General features: G+C 39.0%; 1 protein-coding gene across 3 annotated transcripts in view; it reads right to left on the bottom strand.

The window, feature by feature from the left end:
* The window catches only part of LOC124162722 (tyrosine-protein kinase Btk29A), a 185,817-nt gene that overhangs the window by 37,911 nt on the left and 135,870 nt on the right, over window positions 1-12,036 (bottom strand). For all 3 annotated transcript variants that reach the window (XM_046539336.1, XM_046539338.1, XM_046539337.1), the window contains one exon: window positions 3,455-3,534. In XM_046539336.1, coding sequence (XP_046395292.1) covers window positions 3,455-3,534 — 80 coding nt within the window. The remainder of the gene's footprint in view (window positions 1-3,454; window positions 3,535-12,036) is intronic.

The raw sequence follows: 12,036 nt of genomic DNA, 5'->3' as shown, positions 1-12,036 counted from the left end.
AGCAAAGCGTCAAGGCCCCGAATCGTTAACCCCCTCCTCCAACTGTTAAGGGAGTTTCTTTGCTGTCTTCATGATCCGATCCGATGATGACGCTCACGCGTCTAAAGTTTTCCCGTCGAATGTTTAAATGGAATATCTCATAGTTATGAAAGTGCATGTCTCATTGATGCAGCTTGCTGCAAGTTATATTGAATTGAACAACTAGTTACGCCACTTTTCGGTATCTTAAAGCGCGACGTAAATCTTACCTGAAATTGCTCATAGAATGAATAAAATATTATAAAATCATCCTTTCATCCTTTACCTACAGTCTCCTACCTAACTCTGAGGAAGGTGGATGTATACCACCGAAAATTTAGTTCTGTCAGTGTTTTTTTATTAATTTTTTTATATGCTGTGCTTCTGCCCAACCTGGGATATTTTTATGATATAATAAAATAAAATATTCAAGTGCTGTTAAAAATATCAAAGTCAACATTATGAATACAGGCTGAAATTCTGGCGAGCCGTTTCACCAAAGTGTGAATTCAGCATGACGCTTTGCAAGCAAGCGGTAAGAAAGCAATGGAGCCCTTCGTTCTGACACAAAAGTGCAAGTTAATTAATCACGCGGGCATGAGGTAATCATTGATGGATTATTGATCCCCGACAAATGATAAATTCGCCAAATTCAGTCATGCAGATTCAGCGCAGATTTGCGAAAGAGGCGCTTATCATAGAATTTAATAATTCCTTAAATAGTCGTGAACTTAATGAAATACAAATTCGACAAATAAATATTCAGAAATTAATTAGCAATCAAAAGTAATTAACAGATATTTTAAGGAATATAAATGACACTGCATGTCGACCACAATACATCTGAATCTGACGCATGAAAAATTATATTCCACTTACAATTAGTGGTGATTATTCAGTACATGCGTAACTCTATTCAAATAACGTTTTAGCCACTGCTTTTGTTCGAATGCTATGATGAAACAAAAGCATGGGCACATTACAGAGAATGTGAAATGCACAAAATTGTTTAGCGTTGCTTAGAAATGTATTACGGACCTGAGAGAAAAAATCGAATTTCATATGGTTTTGGAATTAAAAATGATTCAGCAATTCAAATTTCGCATCATGACGATTGTGAAAAGACATAAGATCCCAGAAGGTAGAAGATAAATCATCGAAACTAATTGATAAATGTCACAGAACGTCGCGCATGGCGGTAATCAATTGGGGATAATTTATTTCGAAGGAATCGTTGAATTTTCGGCCGCATGGTCGGATCGGAAGCTTCGGATCCAAAACTCTGCAGATTTCATTATTAAACCGAGTAATGAATTCGGATACAGATCTATTCCAAGAATAAAATTCTCTGCATAAATTCATAATTAATTTAAGACGGATGTATCCATGAATGATTCATTCAAATACGGACAAAATCCTCGATTTATGAAGTAGGACCTTCAACAATTTGCCCAATCGTGTGGATTTGGCCTCAAATCGTTTATTTATTATAGCGTTCTACCGATTAAGTAGTAAGTAGGTTTCCATGGAGTATTCAATAGGTGATCTGGGAGCCTCCCTTTCCTTACAGCACTGCCTTCTTTAATTCACTGTAAGGCCTACCCCCTTTCAATCTATCTAAAAATCCTATTCTTTTCCTTCCTCCCCCCTCGATACCCTAACATTCTATCCTCTAACACCTTTTTCAACATCCCCTCCCCGCTAAGTACTCGCTCCATCCATACATTCTGTCTCCTCCGTATCTCATCTAAAAGCTGCCTCTCCTTACCCACCATGTCAAGCACTTCGTCGTTCCTTTTCCTTTCCGTCCATTTCACCCTCTCCATTCTTCTCCATACCCACACCTCGAATGCCTCCAATCTTCTCTCGTCTTCTTTCCTCAGTGTCCACGTTTCCGCACCGTAGAGAGCTACACTCCAGATCAAACTCTTCACTAACCTTTTCTTTAAACTCTTACATAGCGTTCCTCTCAGAAGCTCCTTCCTGTTACGAATTAGAAATAAAGCACACCATCTCCGAAACCAATTAATTTTTGTTCGATGCTCTTTCAAAGAGGGATTGATTGAATGTTTTTGGAGCATTTAATGGGCTCTCCCAACACAATATGAGCAGCTTGAAGGGATAGGCGACACATTAGTATTCTGCATTCTGGGTGAACGAAACAATTCTATTCCTTACTTCTATGTTTACATTTCCTCCTGTAGGTAAATCTTTATCTTTTCGTGGAATGCTCTCTTCGCTTGGGCTATTCTGCTGATTATTTCTTTCTCGGTTCCCCATCGATAGTTATCTTGCTTCCCAAATAACAGAATTCATGCACCTCTATCAGTTTTTGTTCTCCTATTTTAATGTTAGTCCTGACGACTTCTCTTCTGCTGCATACTAATATCTTAGTTTTCTTTTTGATTATTTTCAGCTGATATTTACTCATTATCCTACACATTTTAACCAGAATCTTTTGCAAATCCTTCTCTGTCTCTGCTATGAGAGCTATGTCATCAGCAAATCGTAGCATGGTAACATTTTCTCCATGAATATCCCATGGATTTTCAATCCCGAGGCCTTTTGTTTGTATTCTTTAGTGAAATACTAAATAAATACAAGACAGAGAATATTCGATGAGACTCCGATTTTAAAATCAATACGGCACGTTCAAATATTGGTCGATTAAGGTGATTAATCATGTGTAGATATACGTGAAAATTGCACTTTCATTTTTATTTTATCGCACTTTCAATAACAGTTTATCGCATTTTGTAGCGTCTATTTTTTATTTTGATAATGAGGTAGATGAAGATAAAATGTAGTGAGAAACAGTTATATGACAAAATACAGCATATTTTAAATAATTATGTTGTAGAACAATAATAAATTAAGGAATAAGACATATAGTGGCGGAGGTGTAGCTATCCCGCGCCCACTTGTAATTCGCGGCTACGTAGAGTCCCAGCCAACTAGCAGCTGGCCAGTCGCTCACATGCTTTAAGCGGTGAGTGTCGGCGGAGCATTTAAACTGTACTCGGCACAATATGTACGAATTTCGCCGTCGAAAAGGCAAATTTGCGTAAAAATATCATAAAAGTCCAGTCATCGCATCTGTGTCGCATTTATTTGCGCACACATCGCATCTATATCGCATTTGCGATTTTCACGTGATTTGTTTACCTATAAAACCGCACCAGAAAATTCAAGCGCACTGGAGTCGTTCACCCAAAGGTAAAACAGCAATTCATGAAAAGAATTCTGAGGACCATTGGGATAAGACCAAGCAATATCACTAGACGTAAGGGGTCATTAGCTCGGTCAAGGAGAACACTGAAGGAGGGAATAGCTCACTCGAGTGAAGAGTCGCAGAGTCGAAATTGGGTGAAGAAAGCCATACAGTAGGTATGTACTACGAGTGCAGTACAGTACAGTATATTTTATAGTGGCTCACCTTGATCTTGGAGGATGGGGTACCGGGGGCTGGCGCCCCTCCGGGCATCGTGGCGGCCGCCGGCGCAGGGGTGGCCGCTCCTGAAAACACGAGAACAGAAAAAATGAGCAATCATAGACGAACAAGTAGAGGGGACGACGAAAAGGATACATGACACAGAAGACACTTGACTAGCACTTATATAACACCTATCTATCCATTATCAACTATCCCCGCACTTTACCTTATTTTTAGTCCCATTTTTTTTAAATTTCCTTGACTTTATATCAAAGGAAATCAAATTTGAAAGGCAAAATGCAGCAAGGTCTACTAGAAACAGAAATAGAGAAATGACGGGAAGTAGCAGCGAGTGGTTGTCAACCCATTCCATCCTGCCATGACAACCTCAACACTCGAACCCAGCAACGCTACAACCACGATTTTAATCGAGCTCACGGGGGAAGACGGCATATATACGAGTGTCGTGTAGAGCTGTGTCGTTCATGAATGAATCGCTCGTCGTTCATGAATGAATCGCTAGTCGTTCATGAATGAATCGTTCAAATTGAACGATTTAAGGGCATGAACCGAATGAATTGAATCTACGATTTCCATTCAAATCGTTCAAAATGATCCGACAAATTCAAATCGTTCAAAATGAACGATGGAAGATTCAAATCCTCCAAATCCAAATCGTTCAAAATGAACGATGGAAGTTTCAAATCCAACTCGCTCAATAAGAACGATTTGAATTCAGCTAGACACCCTTGATGCTACCCATGAAAGGCGGCGAATTATCATTAGATTATGACGAATGGCCATACAGGTTGGAAATAAAAATGAACTCTTTACCATAATTACTATTGATTTGAATCGTGGGTATGTATTTTAGTGTGACGGAACTCAATATACACTGACTTCGAAGAACATGATAAAAGCTTTTGAAATGCAATAGGTTGACACATTCTCATGGATTCAAGCATGATTAATACGATACACACATAGGCGGATTTTGGGGGGAGGGCACGGGGGCACGTTCCCCCCTACCCCAGACGCTTAAAAAAATAGATAAGATTTTTAACACGGTTATCATTACTTTCGTTTTATTTTGTGTATTACGGGGACTCAACCATTTAATTTCATATTAATAACTTTCATATAAAAATAAATAGAAAATTACCACAGTAGTTGTTACCCCCCTTCCAGGGAAAATCCTGGATCCGCTCCTGATTACGCATACATAATGGATACATATTATCCATGGGTACATACATATTCTCCATGGACTCCAGATTCACACAGATTCGAGATTCAGATGGATTCGAGATTCCCACGGTTGATTCGGTTCATTGTGAACGATTTAAAAAACCCATTCATTGCCACGAATCAAATCCTAAGAACCGAATCCACCGAGTGAACCGAAATTCCCACCTCTAGTGTCGTGTCATTCCGAGCAGGAAATTCAAGTAATCCTGAAGTATAGCCATGCACAGCATAGCTGAATTGATTCTTCCCATCGAAGATTGAATTTAGGATAATTAATTGAAGGTGTCAGAATCAAAATTGCTCCGAGCAGGACCAATTACCCAACCGGCAAAAGAAATTCACAACATTATTCATCAACTTCTCCCAGTTTAAAAATTATAGGAACTAAATCACGAAATACATTGCCATTACTAATGTTTCTAGAAAAATTTTGAAAAGTAAAATTCGTTCTGCATGGTGTAAAACCTAGAAAGCAAGCAAATACATGACGATTTAAAAAGATCATGATATTGATGGGAGCATAATCATCACACTGTAATGACAATAATTTAATGCTTATTTTCACCACATCGCAAAAATCAGTTTGGGTTTGGACAGAAATGAAATCTCATCAGAAATGAAAAGAAAAAAAAATCATCAAGACGCTAGGATAAAACTTAACCCATTCGCAACATAATATTATAACTTTCCACCACCAATTTTAAGACCTGGAATTATTCTGCGATGAAGCTTCGACCGCTTATCAATCAATCCACCACCGATTCTCCAATTAAGAGTTGGAACCACTGCGCTCCATTCAACCAAAATTGCTGGCAAAGATTTCGGAAAATCAACCCAAACGAGATTCGAATATTTCTGCATAAGTAACATGAGTACTGTGGGTCTCCACTCAAATACCCTTTCTCATGAATTATTTAAAATTCCTTCCACAAATTCCCATGACCACAAATGACCATGCACAATTTTTGTACATTTAATATAACCACTTGTGTCTCATTCACCTGACTAGGTTGTCCTAACACTCCTTCCACAAGCCATGCGCTAAAAATAATTAATATTCGATTTTGCGGGCATTTCAACCAACTTTTTTTTAAGCAGTGCATTTGTTTGAATGACTTCGAAGTATCTCATGATGTGTTGTCTCGTTTTGAACACATCAAACAAACAATCTTCCAATGTATAGCAGCTACAAAATTAATTCTAAAACGCTACTCAGTGACCAAGGGTGAAAATTCGCTGAGAGCAAATAATTTTCCTTCGCCGGGATTTTGGAGCCATTGAAATACTGCCTCTATAATACGATGGCGTGGAATTTCATTGAGTAAGCTAAGTCACATTTAATTCATTTCGGAGTTGCTTGGCCAGTCGTATGGAGAAGACTACCGAGCATGTCATTACGTTTTCCAATTGAAAATCACTGTTTACATTTCATTAAGTCTTACGGCTGAAGAGACAAAGACCAAGATATAAGGATGGGCACGATTGATTATTATCATAGCGATCTGCAGATCACCCATAAGTCTTCACCTATGTCTCCATCTGGGGAGTCAATGCCCTAAGACAAATAACAGAAGTTTACTTAGAAATCACAGTTCACCATGGTTTGAACCAACGAGGTAATATCCACTAAATCTTCTATACTATTTCTACTGTATAGATACCTTTTTCTCAACTTATACGCAACCAAACTCTACAAATGAGGTACCAAAATGCACAGAATTTATCAGACAACATGCGACGGCATATCTTACTTCCTAAATATTGCTATTGTTTCCTAAAATTGGTTTTTAAATAATTTAAAAAAATACCGGTAAATATTCCTGACGTTAACGGCGCACAAACTGATACATTTGTTCATTTGCAACATTATCTCGCATTCTTTAAATAACTTTTACCAAAATGCGGTTGATTCCGCATTCAAGTCTCCTGTTGATACATAAGTATGAGTCATCATGTGCGTTTAACAGAGGATAGTGTAATTACTTCCAATGTTGTGTTTAAAGAGTTCCACTGGCCTCAATTTGAACATGAACATTCCAATTAAATTTGTACATAAGACCCTGCCTTTTTATTCTAAATTTTAAAATTAGAAACGCGCCTATCCCTCTGTGGACCTGCATTGAACAGAGCGGGGGAAGCCCGCTGGGAGCGGGCGCATCACGCTCGTTATAATATATTTGACCAAGCTTTCGAATTCTACAGTAGGTTATTTTTAAGGTTCTGTTCGCAAAAGACTGCCATGTTAGGCAGAATGTGTGTCAAAATCAAAACATCGAAAAGACTGAAAGACTAGGAAAGGTAACTCTACAGATAATATCGGAGCGTCAACTCTTCCGTCCCATTGCCCTAGTTTCACTTGCGCTTTTCGGAACTACAACGAGATCCTTGTGCCAAGATGGAACTTCAGATGTAAATGTAAACGATATAGCCCGGTCAAAATAGACATTGACCCTTGCATAAATTCCCAAAAAGCTGAAAATTTGCATGAACCTTAAGGATACCACTCTGATGAAATACTGAAGTCTCCATCGATCCCGTGTGTGCTAAAAATTTTATTTTTTTATTTATAAAAAGAGCGCAACACTATAACCATGCATATTACGCAGAATACAGCTCCAGCTAACTTTCGAATGGCTTTTTCTCAGAAACAGTAAATCGTAGAGAAAAAAGTAAAACGGCAATTTTGCATACAATTTTTGTCTGAACAATTTTTATCATAAAACTAACAGTTTGGGCAAAAAACGCAAAATACCCATTTTTGTGACCTTTGACCTTGAATAAAATTTTTAGCACACACGGGATCGATGGGGAATTTTCAGTATTTCATCAGAGTGGTATCCTTAATGTTCATGCAAATTTTCAGCTTGTTGGGAATTTATGAAAGGGTACCCCTATTTTTTGCGCTAATTTGACCGGGCTAATAATAAATCGCTTGTGTTTCTTCGCAACAATTGTTACTTAAAATTCCTGCTAATCATTAGCGCAGATACTAGCTTTTAGTTGTAATTTCATTTATTTTATTCTACTAAATATATGACGAGAGAAAAATCAAGGTAAACACTCCAGTATTTTTATCGAGCCAACCGACTACACACAAAAGATAAACATTTCAAGCAAATGGTTCTCTCAATCCTAATTTTCTATGTTCTTATTCCTTATTCATATTGAATGTCATTAGTCAAAGGCCACATTTTAGACCACAACCACAACCAATGACTTCAAACTTTACCGACTACCAAACTCCTATGGCCTAACTATTTTCAAGTTTCAATCCAACCCATTCGATCCCTCGGATATTGATCGATAGAACCCTTATCACCAGTTTCTAGGTAATCAATTCTTTCCGTAATTTACCCGAGTTTCATTATAGTATTTCGGGAAGAATTTGAGCTTTGAAAGCATACGACCATTAGAATAAGCATAAATAAATAACCCTGCATTGAATAGGGTGGTTTCTTTTTATTTTTTTATTGCCTAAATCGAAAGATTATTACTCCTGGAGTACGCATTTCACGCTCTTAGATTTTCGAATGACGATATCTATTTTTCGCGATTAAACGAAAAGTGAAAATTTTCAAGAGCGCGAAAACGCGACGGCTAAGTAGGAATGACGAGAAAAGTCCGTGTGACGTATTTCTAGTTCCCGCTGCCGCCCTGTGAGGTGACCTTGAGGCGAGGCTTGAGCGCTGATACGACGCAGGCTGCTAGCAGGTAGCAGAGTACCCTGCTAGCAGGTAGCGCTTGGCTTAAATATGGATTATTAATACCTTATCAAACGAAGGAAACTTTCCGACCTTAGACAATTTTAATAAGTGATTATTAAGAGATGTTTCCCTGAGCTCTGTGACTCACGCATGCATTGGTAATCTCAGACGATGTAAAACTCCTATCTACTGGTATGGAAACTAGGTCCCTGTGACGCCACGTGGAGTGGCATCGCATGAACGCTAATCTGGCCTTTTTCAAATGAGGATAAAATTGACCATTGCCATTCGTCTAAACTGTGATTTCTAAAACCAAATAATTTGTATATTATGAATACACTAATGGTGGGTAACGAATAGCAATCAATGCATTTCGTTTTCTTTGATGAAGGAAACTACCCTATTTTGCGAGCATTTAAAATGAAATGTATGTATAAGAGCGGTGATCGTTAGTCACTTCCTATATTGACCAATGGGAGAGGGTTACGAGGAGTGACAAAGCACAGCTCTTCAGCTGGCCACTCTCAAAGTAAGCGGTTTCGGTCCTTCCCGCCACTGAACGCGCATTTGTTTAAAGCATTAAGCTTCCACGGCATGCTCAAGTGGCGAGGAAAGGAAAAGTCTCGTACTACCTGACCAGTTAGAGCGGTAACATTGCGTTTGCAAGTCCACCCCTTTCATTGAAGAAAGGTTGAAATGGGAATTACAAAACGCAGGACTTAGGAGAACTCCCTTAATCCTCTTCAACGGCTGCTCAAAGCTCAGAAGAGGTGGATTTAACCAAAATAAGCCTCGCATTCAGGTTTTTTTTATCCCTTCGCTTATAATCCTTAGACCCGGCAGGGAGAGATTTCAGCAGGCATTTGGGTCCATCAACTCATGATTGCGGTCAGTCTAGGAAAAAAACATAAGGCTATAATTCATCTCGAAGCATACAGGTGTCAGGCTGACCTCCGGTTTTCGCAGTAAATTGTAATTTCCTCTCCCGTTTAAGGGTAAGTTACACTACATCAGCGAAAAGCTTCGCCTCAAATCATAACAATATCCCTTTGGGCAACGGCACTTGAACGCTGCAACTCTTCAACTGTTCTGTGCATATACCTAGTAAAAGAAAGGATCTTTGCAGTTAATAAGTGGCATTGTTAATTTCAGTGCTTATGAAGAGGAAAAGCAGATATCTTCAATTGTTCCCGAGCTGACTTTGTGTAGTTTTCTCATGGTTAAATGCATATATTTGACTGTATACCATCGAAAATGACACGGGAATGTTGAAACAGGTCGATGTGGTACTTGATAAAGTGTGTGGAACGGATGGAGTCATTGATATATTTACTTAAACAGGAAAAATGGCGTTGAAAATATAGATTTTTCCCGCTCTTATCATCATTTGTTCATGAAGTATTAACCACAACACGAAAGATATCACGTAACAGTTGCAAATATTGGTCCTTTACCTGCGTGGAAAACGGAATGAAATCCTGCAGTACCAAAGCATAAATAAATAGAAGATGATATCTGTAATTCTAATATCAATGACTCAGACCCCATTTGACCGATCAAAACACAGTTGTAAAATCTATGCACTGTTATTATTCTCCAAGAAGAGGATGTTTTTATAGATTTTAATTAGTTCTGTGGCCATCACCCACACAGTCCATTTGCTAACCATTGGGTGGGTGTAATGCAGGGGCTTAATTATGTTCTTTCCAGAAGCACTTAAAATCAATACAGAGGGTTGGGATAAAATTAATCGCATTTCATGATTGAATTAATGAAGTACTTAAGTATCTCAACTGAATTACTTTTTCTTATACTTTTTATTTTTTGAAAAACCAAATTTTTACTGGAGCAATCTCAAAAATTTCACCGATCACCTACAGCATGTTTCCTTATAGTATGAATAAAGTTTATAATACTGAAATATAACACCATTCCCATTCGAAGTAGGCTAAGTCCTGGACATAAATATGTTTCGAATGGACAGGATAATTTCTCCTACGTTTTGCTGGCACAATGTTAAAAATGTACGGGAGTGCATTTTCCGATATCATTCACGCGCAAACGCCAATGAAAAACTAGATAAACAATCCAAACTAATTTCGTACGAATAGTGAAGATAAATCGATATTTTATTTCATGATTTGTATGGCAAATTCTAATTTTCAGTGGTGTCCCTCCAAACGAGTGCAGAAAAATGCACCTCAATTCGAATCAAGCAATTCCGATCTCGGAATAACCTGAACAATTACCCATATCACCGAAGTTATCTTCGTGCAGCGCGGCATAAAAAAACTGACAAGACGACAGTACATGCACATGGTGATAAGGCTCGAAGGTGCCAGTTGTAAAGGCACTCTATCGAGACAGTGATAACAATAGGCCGAGTCCACTTGAGCGTAAGCATAATGAACGAATACGCTGATCGCCATGCGAGAGTCACGAAGAATGGCGTCAATGTCACGAGTCACACCCCTCAAGCGTGCTCTCACTGCCTTCAATACGCTCCACGCACCTAGAGCAGACATCCCAGCCTTTTTTTCCCCCTCCCGTGCCCCTCAAAATGTATATTACTCATATTGGACCCCAAAAGATGTAACAAGCACATTTTATTACATTATTTCTATGGATGGACGGATCCAGGATTTTTATCGGATACGGATTCGGATCGGATCCTTGATTTTCGGAGCCGGATCCTTCGGATCGGATATTTTCGGATCCAAATGCATTTTCAAGTTCCTGTCGCCGAGATTCCCCCGATGATTGTTCAATCTCTTGGGAAGAGTCACACTGTGTGCCAGTCGTATTTTGCTATCTTTATTTTACACGGCTGAAATTCTCCTACGTAACCTCAGCGTGAGCTTTCAAACAAAACGGTTCATGAGTAGGACAAGAATAGCATGCGACGGCGCATTCGAAGATAGAATCGAAACTCTTTCCACCCTTATTGCGCGTTGCATTCACTGAAGCTATTATTCAAAATTTCAGATCCAGATTCGATGTCTTCCGCGACTTTGGATCCGATATATCCGATGAAGGGCAATATCCGCGGATATTTGGATCCGAGGCATCCGATCAGACCATCCCTAATTATTTCAGTTGGATTTGATTTGATTTTGATTTTATTCATTTCTTTTACCTGGCCCAGATGAGGCCACATTCCGGCCCCCTCTTCCTCTAGGACAGGGCTCTCTTCACAAGGTTATGCATACGGAAATGAAGGAAAACAGTCATCAGTAAAAAATTAATATGATGATAGATAATTTATATTATTATGTAGCTAGGCCACGTTGTATGTTTTGCCAGCTGTCGAATCATCTTCGTCCTTGACCAGTCGCGTCTCTGGTCATCCGAAAGGGCATTAAATGAGCGGGCAAAGGTGTATATAATAAATGATCCCGCCATACGCGAGGACCTATGGATTGGGACCAGAAATTTCTTTCCTCCATGCCGCGTGTTCCACGTGTGGATATCGCTGAGCAGAGCCATGCTGTTGTGGATGAAGGATGGAGCACGGATCTATGAGACACTTTCAGTTATAAACTAGCTGACCCGGCGAACTTCGTACCGCCTAACAACCAATGAACTTACAGTTTAGTTACACCATTTATAAATCAGGAGCGGCTGTATCGTTTA

The sequence above is a fragment of the Ischnura elegans genome, chromosome 7, assembly GCF_921293095.1.
Source record: "Ischnura elegans chromosome 7, ioIscEleg1.1, whole genome shotgun sequence".
In the NCBI taxonomy this organism is placed as follows: domain Eukaryota; kingdom Metazoa; phylum Arthropoda; class Insecta; order Odonata; family Coenagrionidae; genus Ischnura; species Ischnura elegans.
Note: the sequence above shows the minus strand (reverse complement) of the source record. Positions and strands in the feature narration are given on the sequence as shown.